The 19,724-nt window shown below is 37.0% G+C and overlaps 1 protein-coding gene across 9 annotated transcripts in view; it reads left to right on the top strand.

The window, feature by feature from the left end:
* Positions 1-19,724, top strand: part of POLA1 (DNA polymerase alpha 1, catalytic subunit) — a 390,759-nt gene that overhangs the window by 108,970 nt on the left and 262,065 nt on the right. For all 9 annotated transcript variants that reach the window (XM_081567915.1, XM_081567913.1, XM_081567916.1 and 6 more), the window contains 5 exons: positions 9,114-9,146; positions 9,884-9,976; positions 11,184-11,389; positions 13,204-13,336; positions 18,917-19,048. In XM_081567915.1, the coding sequence (XP_081424041.1) occupies positions 9,114-9,146; positions 9,884-9,976; positions 11,184-11,389; positions 13,204-13,336; positions 18,917-19,048 (597 nt within the window). The remainder of the gene's footprint in view (positions 1-9,113; positions 9,147-9,883; positions 9,977-11,183; positions 11,390-13,203; positions 13,337-18,916; positions 19,049-19,724) is intronic.

The raw sequence follows: 19,724 nt of genomic DNA, 5'->3' as shown, positions 1-19,724 counted from the left end.
GTGTTTCACTAAATATCTGGGTACTGTGGCCTAGCCAATTTGACACATGAAAGTAGCTATCACACAGCCTAATTTATTTGAAAATTTTTTCAAAAATTGAAGTATAGTTGGTTTACAATGTTCGGTTAAATCACAGAGCCTAACTTCTGAACCAACACTTTTCACATGCTGTGTAGAAACAGCATAAAGCACGGAAGCAAGTGTGAACAAGTGTGGCTTGTTCACTGAACTCAAAATATTTCAGGAAGGCTAGATTGAAAGATGCATGTGGGAAGCATTAGCAGATAAGGGGGGCCCTCAGCTACATCATGAGTCTCAGGTCAAGCTCAGGGGTTTGAATTGCGTTTCAGAGAGTATATTTTTAGAAAGAACGCTGGCCAAGTATGAAGAATGACTTGGAAGGTAATGATGCTGGAGACAGGTAGGCTGGGCAAGGGATGAGGGCCTGGATGAGGGATAGCACATTGGCAGGAGGCACATGCTGGAAAGATGGAGTCTGATTGAGACTCGTCAGTTCATCGGATTAGAAAGGAAGTCAGCCCTTTGTTTTTGTTGGAGAGGCTATTTATTGTGTTTGGAATTGGTGAAGGTTTGGAGAAGATGGTTGGGATTTAGAATGAATGCATGTGGAACAGACAATTGAATATGGGCCTAGAAAGAGAAAATGTTGAGTTATAAGTATAGCATCACTGATTCTCAGCCAGGGACAATTATGCTCCCCAGGAATCATTTGGCAGAATCTGGAGACAACTTTGGTCACAACTGGAGAGTGTATATGTGTGTCTGTGCACACATATGCATGGGCATGCATACTACTGGCATGTAGTGGGTAGAGGCCAGGGTCAGCCTCCATGATAAAGAATTATGCAGCCTAAGTGTCAGTAGTGCTGAGAATGAGAAACAATGATATATATATATGTGCTTGTTGTTCAGTCACTAAGTTGTGTCTGGCTCTGCAACCCCATTAACTGCAGTGTGCCAGGCTTCCCTGTCCTTCATTATCTCCCTGAGTTTGCTCAAATTCATGTCCATTGAGTCAGTGATGCTATCTAACCATCTCATCCTCTGCAGTCCTCTTTTCCTTTTGCCTTCCATCTTTCCCAACATCACGGTCTTTTTCAGTGAGTTGACTCTTCACATCAGGTGGCCAAAGTATTGGAGCTTTAGCTTCATCGTCATCCTTCCAATGAATATTCAGGGTTGATTTGCTTTAATTGACTGGTTTGATCTCCTTGCAGTCAAAGGGACTCTCAAGAGTCTTCTCCAGCACCACAACTCAAAAGCACCAATTCTTCGGCTCTCAGCTTTCTTTATGGTCCAACTCTCACATCCATACATGACTACTGGCAAAACCATAGCTTTGACTGACCTTGGTCAGCAAGGTGATGTCTCTGCTTTTTAATATGTTGTCTTGGTTTGTTAATACACTCTCTAGGTTTGTCATAGCTTGCCTTCCAAGGAGCAAGTGTCTTGTAATTTCATGGCTGCAGTCACCTTTCAGTGATTTTGAAGCCTAAGAAATTAAAATCTGTCACTGCTTTCACTTTTTCCCATTTTATTTGCCATGAGGTGATGAGACCGGATACCATGATCTTCATTTTTGAATGCTGAGTTTTAAGCCAACTTTTTCACTCTCCTCTTTCACGTTTGTCAAGGGACTCCTTTAGTTCCTCTTCACTTTCTGCCATTAGAGTGGTTCAGTTCAGTTCAGTTGCTCAGTCGGGTCCAACTCTTTGCGACCACATGGACCGCAGCATGCCAGGCCTCCCTGTCCATTACCAACTCCCAGAGTTTACTCAAACTCATGTCCATTGAGTCGGTGATGCTATCCAACCATCTCATCCTCTGTCGTCCCCTTCTCCTCCTGCCTTCAATATTTGCCAGCATCAAAGTCTTTTCAAATGAGTCAGTTCTTCACATCAGGTGGCCAGAGTATTGGAGTTTCAGCTTCAGCATCAGTCCTTCCAGTGAACACCCAGGACTGATCTCCTATAGGATGGACTGGTTGGATCTCCTTGAAGTCCAAGGGACTCTCAGGAGTCTCCTCCAACACCACAGTTCAAAAGCATCAATTCTTCGGCGCTCAGCTTTCTTTATAGTCTAACTCTCACATCCATACATGGCCACTGGAAAAACCATAGCTTTGACTAGATGGACCTTTGTTGGCCAAGTAATGTCTCTGCTTTTTAATATGCTGTCTAGGTTGGTCATAACTTTCCTTCCAAGGAGAAAGCGTCTTTTAATTTCATGGCTGCCGTCACCATCTGCAGTGATTTTGGAGCCCTCAGAAATAAAATTTGTCACTGTTTCCACTGTTTCCCCATCTATTTGCCAAGTGATGGGACCAGGTTTTCTGAATGTTGAGTTTTAAGCGAACTTTTTCACTCTCCTCTTTCACTTTCATCAAGAGGCTTTAGTTCTTCTTCACTTCTGCCATAAGGGTGGTGTCATTTGCATATCTGAGGTTATTGATATTTCTCCTGGCAATCTTGATTCCAGCTTGTACTTCATCCAGCCCAGTGTTTCTCATGATGTACTCTGCATAGAAGTTAAATAAGCAGGGTAACAATATACGGCCTTGACGTACTCCTTTCCCTATTTGGAACCAGTCTGTTGTTTCATGTCCAGTTCTAACTGTTGCTTCCTGACCTGCATACAGGTTTCTCAAGAGACAGGTCAGGTGGTCTGGTATGCCCATCTCTTTCAGAATTTTCCACAGTTTGTTGTGATCCACACAGTCAAAGGCTTTTGCATAGTCAATAAAGCAGAAATAGATGTTTTTCTGGAACTCTCTTGCTTTTTTAATGATCCAGAGGATGTTGGCAATTTGATGTCTGGTTCCTCTGCCTTTCCTAAAACCAGCTTGAACACCTGAAAGTTCACAGTTCACGTACAGTTGAAGCCTGGCTTGGAGAATTTTGAGCATTACTTTACTAGCGTGTGAGATGAGTGCAATTGTGCAGTAGCTTGAACATTCTTTGGCATTGCCTTTCTTTGGGATTGGAATGAAAACTGACCTTTTCCAGTCCTATGGCCACTGCTGAGGTTTCCAAATTTGCTGACATTGAGTGCATTACTTTCACAGCATCATCTTTTAGGATTTGAAATAGCTCCACTGGAATTCCATCACCTCCACTAGCTTTGTTCATAGTGATGCTTCCTAAGGCCCACTTGACTTTGCATTCCAGGATGTCTGACTCTAGGTGAGTGATCATACCATCATGATTATCTGGGTCACGAAGATCTTTTTTGAATAGTTCTTCTGTGTATTCTTGCCACCTCTTAGTATCATCTGCATATCTGAGGTTATTGATATTTCTCATGACAATCTTGATTCCAACTTGTGATTCATCCAGCCCAGCATTTTGCGTGATGTACTCTGCATATAAGTTAAATAAATAAGTTGATAATGTAGATGTGCATATATTCTCCCATGGTAGGGGATCTGGCAGTGCTCAAGACAAAGTGTCAGATGTTTTTGTGTTCTGTAAATATGCCCACCCACTGAAAGTGTAAGTGCCTAAAGTTGTATGCAGACAATTTATGAGAGTTTATGTATTTCTAGTTATTTTACAACTACATAGCCTTCAAAAGCAGCCTAGAATATGGCAATATATTCTTGTATTGCTAGTTATCTTTATTTAGTATATTAGTGCCTCCTTTTCATAGTACTAAAGAAGTGAACGTGGAAGTGTCCGCGCGGATTAAAGGAGAGGAGATATTGATACTTGTCAAACTTGGATTCTATATTTTTAGGTCTGTGAGGAATCCCAGCCTCTTAATTTTTATCAATGAGAAAGCTCAGACCTAGAGAGAGAAACTAACTTATTGCTACTAGACCTAGAGAGGGAAACTAACTTATTACTACCCAATCACTTACCTTGTAATTGGCACTTGAAACCAGCACTCAAATTTCTGACTCCTGGCTTTTTTTTTTTTTGATCTCACATTTGGATAATGTTCTATTTTTGTAAAGCATGTTTTCAGCGTACAGTTGTTATTCCCATCTAGCTCTGGGAACTAGGTGGTAGTATTATCCCAATTTTAAGGAAGGTAAAGCTAAAGTTAAGAGGCAATGAGGAGCCTAGTGTCTTGGGAATGGTGGAGATAGAGAGTAAGATGCTTATTAAATCCATAGCCCTTGCTCCTTGAACATCTTAGAGAGAAGACACATATTTAAGGATAACAGAGAATAGGAAAAAGGCAATCTGATATATTGAGGATGAAATAAAAGATGTTTACCAAGCAGAAGAACTGAGTAACACGAAGTCCTGCTTGGAAACTGCTGAGACTGGGAATAGGGAAAGCTTAGATAATGGTTGGATTACCAAATATCATAATATTTATATTTCTTCTACTTTTCTCTTCCTCATCCTTCAAAACCATTCATTTTGCTCCCCCTATTATGCTAATGTATTAAAAAAAACTTTCCAGTTTATTTATAATTGTATGTCATCAGTAACAGAAGAATCCTAAAGCCATTTGAGATTTCACTTGTCATTCTCTTCGTGCATTATTTGTTTCAAATTTGACCTTACCCAGCATTTTCCTAACTTAGAAGGTTGTTGTTTTGTTTAGTTTCTGCATCATATATCAAGTGGATTTCTTGTTAGTGGATATTACTTTAATTAAGGTATGCTTTTGGAATAAGGGCTTGAATTTTTTGTTTTTGTTAACTGAAAAAATGTTAACAATGTTAAAATGTTAAAAATGTTTTGGTATTTTCTCTCTCATTTAGTATTAATAAGCACTGTTTTAGTCTGTAAGAGCATCTAAAAACATTTTATAACCTTTAAATGAATGCATGGTAAGACATTAGTATCCTGTTCTAATAGAACATAAAGACCCCCCACCTTTATCCTGACCTTGTATGGAGACCCTGTGACCACACACCTTGGTCGTAGTTGGTCTTAGATCACTGCTGTTGTTAACCCCAGAGCAACAAACATGCTTTCTGCTTAGTAAACCACATCGTGGGTGTGTTCCTGGACAAATTATTTTCTCTAGGAAGCAATTTTTGGAGATAAACTTCGCATTTCCTTTTTAGTCCCCCCACTGCCTTTCCCCCATCTTCAGAGGCTCAGATTGGGGTTAAAAGACCCTTTCGTATTAATTACTGTCCTCCCCACCCCCAGCCCCACTCCTTTCCTGCTTCCCCCTCTTTCCCCACCCCCAATGGCACTGCTCTGCAAAGCCTGCCATGATTGATATGATGGCAGTGCTGTCATTCTTCTTAACCAAAAAAAAGTCATTTTTGTTCTAGTTATTTTAATAGAGTCCCATTAAAGATGTATTGCTGACTGAAATACCGGCATGAAGGGCTCTCACTGAGCTGAGCCCAGGAATTAAAAAGTCAGGAAATCGGCTGCTGCATTGCAAGAGAGCCTTGTGTGACACCGAATCTCCTGATTGGGGAGATCATTACTGCTATTATGACTCGACTTGCGTAGGAATTTTAAATTCCATCTGAATGTCAGTAATAACCCTCTTAGCAAATTATCCTGAATAAAATCACGAAGGCATTTTATATAATAGGTGTTGAATTACTGGATAGATTTGCTAATTAAATACTCTTTGTTCTGCTGCAGTTGACATTACAGGGTAAGATCTTGAACAATTATTCTCAACAGCTGTACTTTGTTAAGGGAAAAATTAACCACAAAGTTTATTTTTTTACACTTGAAGTTGGCAGATTTTTGAAATGTGCTTGAAAAAATTCCATCATCCAATTGGTAATGAGTAGATAAATATGCAGGTGTTGCTGTGAAATCAGATAACTGCAGACTGCCTTATTAATGAATTTAGCAAGCCTTTATAGCCCTGTTTTCTAGCTGCTGGCACTTAGAAAATGATTTTCTGTCAGAATGGGTCGCTTTAATATTAGACTTGTCACTTTGAAATCAACTTATGAACGGTTATCTTGTAATCATTGTACCTTGTGTCCAGTAGACCTTTCAGGATACCTGTGGCTTTTTAAAAAAAATGCATTTCCTTAATGGGGAAATATCTGTAATGTATAAATTTTTGATTGTTGACTTCCAGAACATTCATGTGGAATGGGCTTTTTAACAAGCCAGGGAGACATAATGAAAAGAAAATGAAACATAAGGTCCAGCCCAGATCAAGCTATTGATTAGCTCTGTTACTTTGGATAAAATTGTAGCGCCTAGTTTTCCTCATCTGTAAAATGGGGTTTATAATTCAGCATTCTACAAATATTCATTAATAGCTACTGTGTACCAGGGCTTCTGCTAGATACTAACAATTTGGTAGCCCACAGGAAAGACGGTGATTGAAACTATCGTCAGAAATTGGTACGACCTATGTGGAGACTTGTTTGGCTATGTTTATCAAAGATTGTAAAAAGATACAACCTTTGACCGAATAAATCCTCTTGTAGGAGTTTATTTCATTATTGGCAGATTGGCAAATTACATGTATATAAGGATTATTAAAGTGTGATTATGAGGGTAAGCATTAGGAACCACCTACATTTATTAGTAGAGCACTAGTTAAATCATGCTTGAGAGGTACAGTGGAACACTATGTAGTCATTAAAAAGAATTAAGACCACTCTTTATGTGTGAGTAAGGAATAATCTCTGAAATAAAGTACTAGGTGAAAAAAGCAATTGCAGTGTATATAGTTCTTTTTTAACTTTTTATTTTATATTGAAGTATATCTGATTAACGATGTGATAGTTTCAAGTGGACAGCAAAGGGACTCAGGCGTACATATACATGTAATAGTATATATAGTTCTAGTAGTTTGCCTAGTTTTCTGTCATTTGTTTGCAAAGCATCCACCAAGAGATTTCTTCCATCAAAGGGAAACTCATTGTAGTAGCAGCCCTCACTCAGATCGTGTGTAGAAATGGTTGGGAGCTGGTGGCAGGACAGTGTGAGGGTGGGGGTTGGAGCTGAGAGGTGAATATTGCCACTTCCGGCTAGAGGTGTACTCAGGGGTAGCACAGTAGGTTTGGTTCACGGTGCAAAAGGAGAGCGGAAGAAATCGGTTAGTGCACTTGTGGAGTTGGAGTGAAAGGTTGACAGATTGCTCCCGAGATGTTGTACTTAGCAGGAAATAGTTACCTTGTAGGGCTGTAGGTTGTGATGAGGGAAGCCCAGCCCAGCAGGGTGGAATGGGCAGAGGGCAAAGACAACTCATGATAAGTAGTTAGTTTTGTCCTCACTGTGATTACATTGACTTGGGTGGATCGCGTTATTGCTTTTTTCTCAAAGGAATTGTCAGGTGTTTTCCCACAATGCATTTTCCTGTAATTTAAATATTAAAAAATGAAGATGAAGTGGAGGAGAGTGAATGTTTTTTTATGAGTTAACTGGATTTTAGCATCTAGTAGAAAAGTGATTGAGATTACTCTGAGAACTATCAGTCAGCTAGCCAATGGTTTTTCGAGTGCTTGTTAGATGTGAAGCCCAAACATGTGCTCTGACCTCCAGGAACTTGTGGTCTAACTGGGGAGGGGATGGACTGTGGGCTAAAAACTTTTCCCAGGATGGGATTACCACAATTATCTTAGTTCAGTGGTCCTTAACCCTGTCTGCAACATAAGAATAATCTTGAGAGCTGTTTAAAAAAATTGCTGGGGCCAGGTAGTGGCATTTTAAAACATCCCAGGGTGATTCCACTGTACAGCCACTATTAAAACCATTGGTTAGCCTGATTGGTATTCACCACCACCCACCACCCCCAGGGCAGGAGAAAAGTCTTCTTTTCCTGATAATTTAGAACACTGAGCTCATGAACAACATTGGGAGACTGTACCAAAGGGGAGGCAGACAATATAAATGGAACACAAGGGGTAGATATAACAGATCCTTTTAAGGTGAGCATTTACAGGGCTTTGTAACATAAAGGACCAGAAGAACAGAAACACCATGAGGTTTGAGCTGAGTTGACAAGGAAGACTCTTGGAGGTAGGAAAAAAGAAATAAAAATGAAGTAAATCTTCTCTCTGGCTCATTGGAAGAGTGACTCTGGCTTAGAGTGATGCTTTGAAAGATGGATGCTGATCTAGAGGCAATAGTGTGCAGTGACTCAGGCCCCACGCTCTGGAGTCAGAGTGCCTGGGTTCATATCTTTGCTCTGTCACTTACTAGGACAAATTAATTATCTTCTCTTTGTTTTTTGTCTCTAACAAATGGTTGTATTAATAAGTGGCTGTCTCAGGGCTCTTAGAGAATGAAATGAAAAAATGCACGAGATGCTCATAGCACAGCATTTGGCCCATGTATTTTATACATAACATACACTGAATGCTCAGGATGTTGTATTACTCCTTTGAAGAGGCCTTCATTTGTAAAATATGTTTTATTTCTGATCTAGTCTAAGATAATTTATATGTTTTTGTCAGCAACTATACTGTAACCTATATAACCTTTAGTCTTATGCCTGGGGACAGACCTATCTACAGATATTATCTACTATCTGTTTGTCTTTATTCATTGAATGTTTATTGATCCACACCTTTGTACTGGGCACTGTGCTTGCTCCAGGGATATATAGTGAAGAGGCTCTCCCCCCTTTTTTAATTTTTTTATCGTCCTAAATACTGGAAAGATTGCTAAGTTTTAAGTGCTTGGTTAATCTTTGTGGGTTTTTTTTTTTTTTTAGCCATATAGTTCTGTTTAAATATTGCTATCAAAAATAGTTTGCCCCCGGAGGGATGGGATAGGGAGGGAGGTGGAAGGGGGCTTCTGGAAGGGGAAAACATGTACACCCATGGTGGATTCATGTCAATGTATGGCAAAACAAATACAATATTGTTAAGTTAAAAAATAAAAAATAAAGTAATTAAAAAAAAAATTTGCCTTTATGCCATATTATAAAAGGATATTTTATTATATATATTTATTAAAGATAGACCTTTACAGCAAATCTGCGAACATCTCCCTGCCTAAGAGTTGGTATAGAGGCAAACTGATTTTTAGATTATGATGATATTGTTTTGAGGGTTATAGTTAGAAAACCATCAAGAGCTTTAAAAATATACAGAAATGACAAACCATGGGGTTGCCTATCTCTCTCAGCATATATTTAGGTTTTTGTAGTTATGTAATCATTAATCTTAACTTTTTTTTCATTTCATTTAGATTTTGATGCATACGAAGGAGATGGTTCAGAAGGTAAGCATTTTCATTATACAGTAATTCTTAAATACCATACTTGGTGATGTTGTTGTATTTAAGCAAAATTGTAATCCGAACACACTGGAAATGGCTTCTTAGGATGCCTGGTTTACATTTATAATCCCTCCTAATGGATTATAGCATTTTTCTTTTACTAACACTGATATAATCTAACCGCTGCTTGAAGCCTATATGTGAGTGTTTCTAGCAAATTAGTAACAGTGCTAATTAGAGTTTACTTCCAGGCCTTTATACTGTATGTGCTCTAGTGTTGTTGGTGATGATTGATTTTTTTGGCACTCTTCATATTCTGCTAACTACTAAGAATTTAATATAGATTTGTGGACCGGGTTGAAAAAACCCCATTTTGTCTCTGCTTTATAAATTGCCCTGACCATTAAGCATGAGGGAGAGTTGGTAAATACAGACCCCTCCCTTTCCTGGTCTCTTATCTTTATATTATTCAGTCCTACATTTTATTTCAGTTGAAACTAGATACTTCCTCTGCCACTCCACTGTCTGCTTTAATGAAATCAGGGAGATTATTTTGTGTGTTTTTTGGTTTATTGGGGCTTAGTCTTTGTACACTGACAATATGGGCAAGAAGAAATGTAAACTTTTCAAAAATCATCTGGAACCTGTAATTTATATAATGGAAAATTTTGAGTTTCACTAAGTGTGTGATGGTCATGGTGTTTTTGTTTTTAATTTTTATAATTTTTGCTTTTCATTAGATGAATCTTGAAGTTATTTATGGAGATACAGATTCAATTATGATCAACACCAATAGCACCAATCTGGAAGAAGTGTTTAAATTGGGAAACAAGGTGAGATAATTTCATAAAATTAGATGTTTCACCTGCTTTTGTGAATTGTTTCTGGTTTCTACATATACGTGTCCTTCTGAAAATGATAATAAACTTAGCGCCTTTGATTCTTCATCCCCTGTTTTATTTCAACTTCTACTCTAGTTATTTGCTTTGAGGGAAAAAATCAAAGGCAATTGGTTTTTCCATAAGTAATAGATATGTTTTACCTTTAGAAAACAGTCTAGGTTTGGTAAGTTTAAGATGTGATCACATTAGTACCTATCACATTGTCATTCATAAGGAGAAATATGTCTCTAGTTACATTCAGATGTATTTTATACAGTGATAGATATGGATAAATACATACCTAACTGCATTATATGCATATATCTATAATTTTTGCAAGAATACTGAGAATATATTTAAAAAGACAAGGGAATATTTAAAAATAATCATTTGTAGCCTAACTGCAGTTCACCTAACAATGAGCAGGTGTTTTTCGATCACTTGTTATGTTAAAATATTATCCCAATAAACTAAAACTAAGGTACCATCTTATAAGCTAACAACTTCCTGCCTATCTCCCCTAAAATGTGTGAAATTTGAGCTGTAGTCTTTACTTAACAACAAGCTTGGCATATTGTACTCATTGGACCTTGAAAAGTTGTGTATTTTCCCTTGAGGTGATGGTCTGTGCAGTGACCCTATCGATAGAGAGCAGGTGGCTGTTCATTTATTTGTTCAGCAGATAGTTATTTGCTTAAAGTCATGGTGCTATAGGAGATACAGAGAGATCTTAGACACTATTTTAGTAGTAAAGTTTTACTGGCCATGTATCTAGTTGTTGGACTATCTAATCTCTAATTCAGTAGTTTGAAGGTAAGTACTTACACATTTAGTTTTTAGATTTGAAAACAGACTATTACATAATTTTCATACATTTCCTGTAGCTGACCCTGCCAATTCTGTCCTTTGGTCGAGTGAGATGATGTATTTATAGTATTGTCTCTTTGTTTATCTTTTAATCTGTTTTTGTTCCTGTGCTTTTTCAAAGTTCTTGCATCATACCAAACATAACACCGTTTTCCATATAACCTGAGCAAATGCCTTCTAGTCTTGTGTGACTTCTAGTTCTGTTTAGATGAACTCTTGGGAATTTGTAGCATGTTCATCTTTCCATATTAGATATTTGAGAAGCTAACATTAATGGTTGAAATTTTCACAGGTGAAAAGTGAAGTGAATAAGTTGTACAAACTGCTTGAAATAGACATTGATGGTATTTTCAAGTCGCTGCTACTGCTGAAGAAAAAGAAGTACGCTGCTCTGATTGTTGAGCCAACATCAGATGGGAATTACATCACAAAACAGGAGGTGAAAGGATTAGATATAGTTAGAAGAGACTGGTGTGATCTTGCTAAAGACACTGGAAAGTGAGTTCAGCTTTCATTTTCGCTTTTGTTGTTTGCTTTTAAAAAATTCAAGCATTAACAATGTGGAGAACACTTGTGATTCTGCCAAGCACAAGGACACAACTTCTTTTTGTTATTGGTATCATTGTGTATTAACAACTCTTACTGATTTGGAATGGAATTTTACAGATGGGTTAAAACTTAGAGCAAAACTTGTTCAGTAAGAGATGCTTGCTGTAAGGTGCATCTTACAAGTTTTCACTCATGATGAGGTTAAACCTTCACATTTTAGATGCTTACAGAGTTTCATTGATGTTAGCTTGTTTTTATTTTGTTTTGCTTCACTGTTTCTATTAGGAAGTCCCTTACATCCTGCTCCTGAATCTTCCTAGCGCCTCCTTAGGGCCATGATTGTTAAACTTACCAATCCCTGTGTTGTGGCTTCAAGTGTTCTGGGATTCAAAGTGGGCCATGGAGTGAGACTGTCCCCGCCCATATCATTTGTGTGTAAAGGTTCTTACTTATCTCTGGTTAATTTAAGAGCTGGTTCTCAAATACCGAATGTACTTCCAAAATAATAAATGTCATAACTGACCCCTTAGTTTTATACATGAGACTGCAGATTGTGCTAATAAGACCTGTTTGGTTTAGGGCCACATAAGGCACTCATTTTAAAAAGACAAATCTTCAGGTACTTTATGTCCCATCTTTCCAGATAATTCCTGCTTTGTGAACCTGACTAGTTCTGAAAATAGAGGGACTTTTTTCTTTAAAGTGAAATTTTAAATTAATTTTTGTGTTGCTGAATATCAGCATTTTTCACTTGTTTTTCAGCCTTTCACTTGCTTTCAAGTTGGGAGATTGAGCAATTGTTGCTTCTGCAGAACTACTCTTGATTAGGCAAAGTTGATCATCTGAGTGTGGGTCACTGTTAGCCTTTTATGAAATATAGTTTGAAATGCTTCATTGCCCCCAAATGTACCCAAAGATGAAACTACTTTGTATAGACTGTCGATTAGAGTGTTCTCTTCAGCTTTGTCTTTTCTAAGAAAAGATGCATCATAATAGAAGTAAATTTCTCTGAGTTAGAAATGTATTAGTAATTAAAGCTATACAAATGTTTTTGTCAGGGTTCTTTTTCTGACAAATTATAATGCAGCTGTCAAACCCTCGCTCTGCATTTTCTCAGAAATGGATAAAATATTGGCTTCCTTACTCCTTTTCTTCTTCTTTTTTTCTCTTTTTTTGGGGGATCTGATAGAATAACATGAAGTTTTTGAGGCATAGCAATACGATTGGAGAACACTGAGAAATATAATAAAGCCGAAGAAAGAAAAGTTTGAAATCTCTGGGTTTTAAATGATTTGCATAAAGAACTTTATTTTCCTACTTTCTTGCTTGTGGTCATCTCGGGCAGAGATACTATCAGAGATAATATCTTGGAGCTTTATGAGGAAAGTGAAAAATTTGTCTTCTCAGATTTTAACCTATGAGTAGAATATAGCTGCTTGTGAATTTTATAATTGCGTAAAAACATGATGGAACATATATTGTTCTCCATCCACACACAAAATAGGAAGCATTAGCTGCCTCGTTAAAAAAAAAAAGTCTCTGTGTTTAAGGACAAACCTGACATTGCAAGATTGGTAAACCTTTGGTAGAGTTAATGTTGAAAAAACAAATAGTAACGGCCTTCTGGACATTAACCCTCATGTTAGCTTTTAGTATGGCTCTTGTCCACATGTTAATCTAATGGCATTTATCTTCCTTGTCTCTCTTTTATTAATAAAGTATGATATTAAAAAATGAAACCCTCTCTCTTTTTTTTTTGGCAGCTTTGTCATTGGCCAGATTCTTTCAGATCAAAGCCGGGACACTATAGTGGAAAACATTCAGAAGAGGTTAATAGAAATTGGAGAAAATGTGCTAAATGGCAGTGTCCCAGTGAGCCAGTTTGAAATTAACAAGGTAAATGTGGCATTTATTGCTGTGCCCAGCTGCTGCCATGTGTTTTTCTCCTCCTTCAGATAGTTGAAGAACCACCTCATCCTTGCAGTTGATGGTGATGAAAGCTGCTTAACAACTATCTCACAGACTGTGCGTTAGCATAGCCCTCTTCCTAGCTCAGCCCCTGATGCTCCCCTATCTGTTGCAGGGCCTTCTCTCACGGTTCTTTATTCACGGAAGCCTCGTGTCCAGAGGTGCTGTGGAGTAATATAATTGATGTTTCAGGAACTTGAGAGTATTACATTCTTCATATTCCTCCTAAGTTATAGTTGTTTGGGGGGCAGGCCTATAAACTTAGAGAGCCTGTGTTTGTGCAACTTTACCGAAGGTGATCCTTAGAGGTACTATAATCAGAAGGCGTCTTTGGATGTTGTTCTTTAGTCATAAGATGGTGCTAGCATTTTCTGTATATTAAAACCACTTGTGGGTTTTTTTTTTTTTTTTTTTACTATAAAAGTTACTCTTTATGGATAGTCTTACTTGTTGAAAATTGAGAATATTTTTTCTTACCTAATTTGAAAAGGAAAGTCATTTCCAAAAGTGCTGTGTAATTCAAGATGTTAGGTTACAGATTTTTCTCTTTTTTTTCCATTTAAAAAGAGTATCCTTACCTACTCAGAAGGTAATTTTGAAAATACCATTTTATCCATTTTGTGATAAATAAATTTTGCTTTCAAACCTCATACTAAAAAGAATTTTGATGAGAAAGAGTCTAATGATGGCATTAAATGGAATTTATAGAATTAAAACTTGTTCTTAATGCCCCTATACTAAAATAATGAGTCATTTCTGCATGTTCTTACTCTTTAAAACAGTTTTACATGATAGCAATTACAGTGTATTATTTTGAAATTTGTTTTCACTTAAATAGATTTTACCACATACTAGTATTAACCTTAAAAATCATCATGTTGTTGTTGCATTTCACTGGTACACCATTAATTAAAATTTTTGCTTGAGTATTACATTTTTAAATTTTTGCTCTTGTAAATTACTGAATTGAATATCTTTGTTTATTTTTGCTTTTGAATGAATTACTTTCTTAGTTTAGAGTCCTTAAAGGTAAAATATTTGTGTCAGAACATTTGAGTATCTATATGGCTCTTGTCAGATTGCTTTGTAAAACAGTGATACTAAATTAATAATAAAAAAAATGTGTGTGCTAATTTCACCACAGATTTTCTTGTACTATATAAGAGATATTTCATTGGTCATAATATCATTGGTGATATTTAAGTAAAACATCGCTACAATAAAGGATGTGAAACACTATTTTATCATTGGATTTGATTTGCATTTCTTGGATTCCTAGAGAGAATGAATATTTTCTTTGCATATCCTTATTTGTATTTATTCATAGGGTAAGTCATTTGTTTCCCATCCCTTAACTGAGATGTCTTTAATATCACAAAGATGACATTCACTTATATGTGAAAAGTACAAAAAATGAGAAATAAGTAATATAAGAAGATGTGTGTCTTGGCACTAGCTCTTCACTTTAAGTGATGCAGTGCATGCCTGTTGGTTTGCAGTCACTTGTTACATTGGAGAGTGGTTTCCTTTCAGATTTTGTTTTGTCTCTTTCTTAAAAATTTGTGTAAGAGTTACTGTTTCAGTTTTGCTTTAATCAATTTTTGCATCAGTTCTGCAGATTGTATCCCTTATACTATCTACCTTCTTAGAAACGTGAGTCCTCTGTTGCATGGGGTTCCAGGCATGAATTAGGAAGGCTGAATCCCAACATGACCACATTACTGGCAAAAGAACATTGCCCTCTAAGGTAGTGGGCCCAGGCCATCATCTACTCCTGTGGGTGACAAGACAGTGTTAGTAGTGTGCAGAGAAACCTAGCCTCAGAGACACACTGGCCACCTCTGAGTTCTAGGGAACTTTCTTCAGCCTTGCTATTTTTAAGTTTTTATTTTCGAAAATTTAAAACTTATACCAAAGTTAAGAGAATAACATCTTGACCCACATGTATCCATCACTCAGCTTCAGTAATTACCAACTCAAAGTCACATATTATTATTATTACTAACAATACTGGTTAATACTTAGTGTGATTTGGACTGTGCATATATTTTTCCATGGCAGAACTGAAACCTACTTACTGTCTTGATAGTCTTCATTCACTTGATGTGGTAGCTGGCAAATAATAATTGTTCAGTGAGCATTGAAAGAATTCCTCTGCTTGTTTAATCATCCATTCATCAAACATGGAGTACCTCTTAGGTGCACAGTGCTAGAATCTGGGATATAAAGTAGAATAAGCAAAACCTAGTTGGTATTTTCAAGATGCGTAGATGATCTAGCAAAGATACTGTTCAATGCTCTTATACTTTTTTAAGTAAAGAAGAAGAATTCCTGCAGTGTCAATGAAAGTACAGTAAATTCTATGAAAGGACTATCTATATCATAGTTATTCCTGTGCTTGTTTATATTAAGCTTTTTATATATCAAAAGTGACTGTTGTGATTAACATTTGTCTGAATATCTGTACTGTTTAAATTTGTGAGTAAATAAGTTTTTACATTTTGTCACTTTCAAAGGAGAGTGGAATCGTGACTGGTTGTGGAAGGCCTTATGATAAGATATAGATTAGATTAGATTGATTTTGTGATATCGGTACAGCTTAAAAATGGGAGGTGAGTCTCAGGTGGAGGGGTGAAGTGGTGAGCTTTACCTTTGTAGAGATTTAAGCCTTTGTTGCCAACAGCAGCTGAAAAACGTGTGATTTTTCTGAACTGCTGCAATCTTAACTTAAACATATTTCATAAAGTAACATGAAATACCTCAGAGCTGATTTGTATAGCCCTGGCTAACTTGAGCCTGAACCACCAGGAAGCATTTTTTTAGAAAAATCGAGCCTTCTGAAACTAGCTTGTAAAATTCCCAAATAACCCCAATCTAATAATTGGAAAGTGTGTCAGATGAAATTCAGAATTTCTTAATATTGCACTGAAGTATAGTCAATTGAAGAAGATAACAGTTTTCTTAAGTAGAGTTATATTGATTAAGATTTCTAAGCAGTATTACCCATCCAAGTCAATCAAGACTTTGCATAATGCAGCTTTGAGGAGGTTCAAATACTTGGATACTCTTCCAGGCAGGCACTCTCCTACACTGAGTGTACAATTTAGAAAGTATACATAATGGGTGGATGTGCGGTTGTGTTTGAGGACCTGCTTTTATTCTCCTACAGTAGTTCTCCAGTTTCCTGGTCTCAGGACATTTTCACACTCTTAAAATAGTTGAGGACTGCAAGAACCTTTGTTTATGTAGCTTATATTGATATTTACTGTTAGAAATTAAAACTGGAAAACATTTATTAGTTTATTTAAAAGTGTCAGTAAACCCATTAAATGATTGCAAAAATAAATTTTTTTCTAGAGAAATATGTATTTCAAAACAAAGAAAAATTAATCAGAGGAATTGTGTCATTTTGCTATTTTACAAATCCTATTTATGGCTAGTTTAGCAGAAGACATCTAGGTTCTTATATCTGCTTCTGCATCCAGTCTGATGTGACGTTGGTGTTGGTTCAAGTATAGGAAAAAAGTCGTTGCACACAAATATGTAGTTGGAAAAAGGAGAACTATTTCAGTAACTTCTTAAGATAGTTGTGTGTATTCTTCGATTCTGTACCAGTACTCTGAGTGGTGTTGTCTTAAAGGTTATTTGCAATGTGAAAGTAGGAAACTATATCATACTCTCTTACATTAAAATCTATTCATCTGTGTGGTGCTTTGGGCTGATAATTTAGCCATGCATAATTTTATACATTGATCATTCATTAAATGTCTCTTTCCTGAGTTTTACAGATCTTCCAAAATATTGGTACATTTCATTGTACCAATGAATTATCAAATTATCAAACACCACATTTTAAAACATTCCTTTTTATGAGAAAAGTCTTTAAGTGTTGGGGAGCTGTCAAGCTCACAAGAATGGAAACAAATTTTCCAAAATTCTAATTTGTGCCTGATTGCTTCAGTATTCTCAAAGGCAATATATACGGTCAGGTGTTTTCCTTGAAGTGGCAGGCTCACTTGGTTCTTTTCGAGTGATTGCCTGCCAGCTACTCAACTTAGGGTAACCCACAGTTGGCCTGCCATTCTTTCACATAAAAATTGTGTTGAGAAAGGCAGCTAGTTTAGCTTGTAACTCAGATAGTTGTATATTACAAATGCCTTTCCTCAAGCAACCTTTGTTCTTGAGTATACAGTAGACGTGCCTTGTTCATACTTCCCACTTTGTTACACAAAATAATAATTTTGTACTCAAGGATCAAGAACTTAAACTGAGTGTGTTGTGGTGATGAATACAATGTTGTATTAGTACAGTTTGGTGTGTCTGCCCAGGTTCATGTTTCTAAGGCATCAGCACCTTTACTGACCATTGCTTCTGCATCGCCAGTGCAAATGATATTATTAGGAGAATACTTTTGACCTCTCTAGCCTGCAAAAAGGTGTCGGGAACCCCCAGGGGTCTGCCAACCACACTTAATAGGTGATCTAGACACACACTTTATTCCTGGTCCTTTCTCTTGTCTTTTGAAACCTACCCCTTCCCTTTGTGCATATTGAGTTCTAGTCCAATAGACTGTATTTTTTCTCATCTTGCTTTTAACTGTTACTTTTTCTCTCTGCGTGAATGTTCTTGATCCTGTCATCTTTTCTTAAAATCTCTTTTTTCCTTCATGTGCTAGTTCGTTTTCTTCTTCCATGATTTCTGCTCTCAAATGGTAGAGGTCTTTCCCTCTCCAGATTCTCTGTAACACATAGTTCACCACTACCTTCTGGCACATGTAGCTTATTTTAGAATTTTTTTTTGAAGAATGGAAAGTCATCTAATAATGACAGATGGCCTAGAACCAGTGACTGTCTTACTCATCATGTAATAGTTTACAATGCTTGAACTTCATGAATTATCTCAGAGTGAAGGAAGTAATTTCTTCTGTAAACACTGGGTTGCTCTACACGCCAAGACTCGTTGTGAGCCCTGTGATCGCAGCTATGGGCAGTGCTGACCTATTCCTGCTCTCGTGGGGCTTTTCTGTTACAAACTCACTTACTCTGCCTTTGGAGAACTTAAGTTGACAGTGTGAGTAAATCCTGTGATTTCTGGTGCCTTCGTGATTTATTTAGGCGGAGAAACCTCTGAGAAACAAATCATTAGGTCAGAGGAACTGTTATCCCTCCGTCTTAAGTAATCTGTTAATTTGATGAGAGAGTTGCAGACATTAGGAGAAATTCTAAGGCTGCATAGAAGACTGAATGTATAGTCTTAATTTTTATATCCAAGAATCCTGTGCCTTGGCCTTAAAGCTCATATTTCTTTTTTGTCAGGATTATATCTGGTTACTACATGAAGGAGAGAGAAGCCTTGAGGCTGGAATGTCTAAAGAGCCTGTGGCAGTATTTTCTACCTATAGCTTTCTGTTATGTTTATGTGGCTGATGTGATTCTAGCAAAGATATGTTTTGTGTATATCTGTATGTGAAGGGTTTTATTTTAAAGTTTGGGGCTTTGTCTCTCTTAGGCATTGACTAAGGATCCCCAGGATTACCCTGATAAAAAAAGTCTACCTCATGTACATGTTGCCCTCTGGATAAATTCTCAAGGAGGAAGAAAGGTGAAAGCTGGAGATACTGTGTCCTATGTCATCTGTCAGGTAAAACTATCATAATAAATAAGACTTACACTGCTTCCACACCCAGAGTAAAAACCAGATCTCTACAGTGTCTCATTTGACCCAAGTAACTGATGCTATAAATAGAAGGTTTAATCTTGGTTGGTTTTACAGCATTTAAAAACATTAGTCAGGGGTATGACATATTTTGTTAAAATTTTCATAAAACTTTTAAGACCAGTGTTTTTGTTGTTGTTGTTTTTTAAGACCAATGTTTTGGTTGAGTGAAACTGCTTTGGTGAGACAGGTATATAACAGTTGCTACGGTTTAAATTTGAAATGAACTTGAATGAAAGCGTATACCAGTTTGCTCATGTGTCCAGCAGTAGTCCTTTATCATTCCTTTTGCAGCATTTTCCATTCTGAATATTGGTAGAATAAGAGAGTAAATGCATGTTTCACTAGCCTGTTCAAATAATTACTTGAAAAAAATGAAATGCATGCTTATATGGAAAAAGGTGAGAGATCCTAAAGCCATACCTTATGAAGCAAACACAGATTATCTAACAAGATCCCTTTTTTAATTCTTTGTTTTGAATGGAGTGGGCCTAGAACCCACCTCTTGCCTTCCCTCTTTTCCATGAGGCATCTCTAAGGAACTTCTAGGTCTTCTGGAACAGTTTTAAACCAGCAACCAGTTTCTTTTGAGAGTAGCATG

This window comes from Giraffa tippelskirchi, chromosome X (assembly GCF_054371585.1).
Source record: "Giraffa tippelskirchi isolate mGirTip1 chromosome X, T2T-mGirTip1v1.2.pri, whole genome shotgun sequence".
NCBI classification, from domain to species: Eukaryota; Metazoa; Chordata; class Mammalia; order Artiodactyla; family Giraffidae; genus Giraffa; species Giraffa tippelskirchi.
Note: the sequence above shows the minus strand (reverse complement) of the source record. Positions and strands in the feature narration are given on the sequence as shown.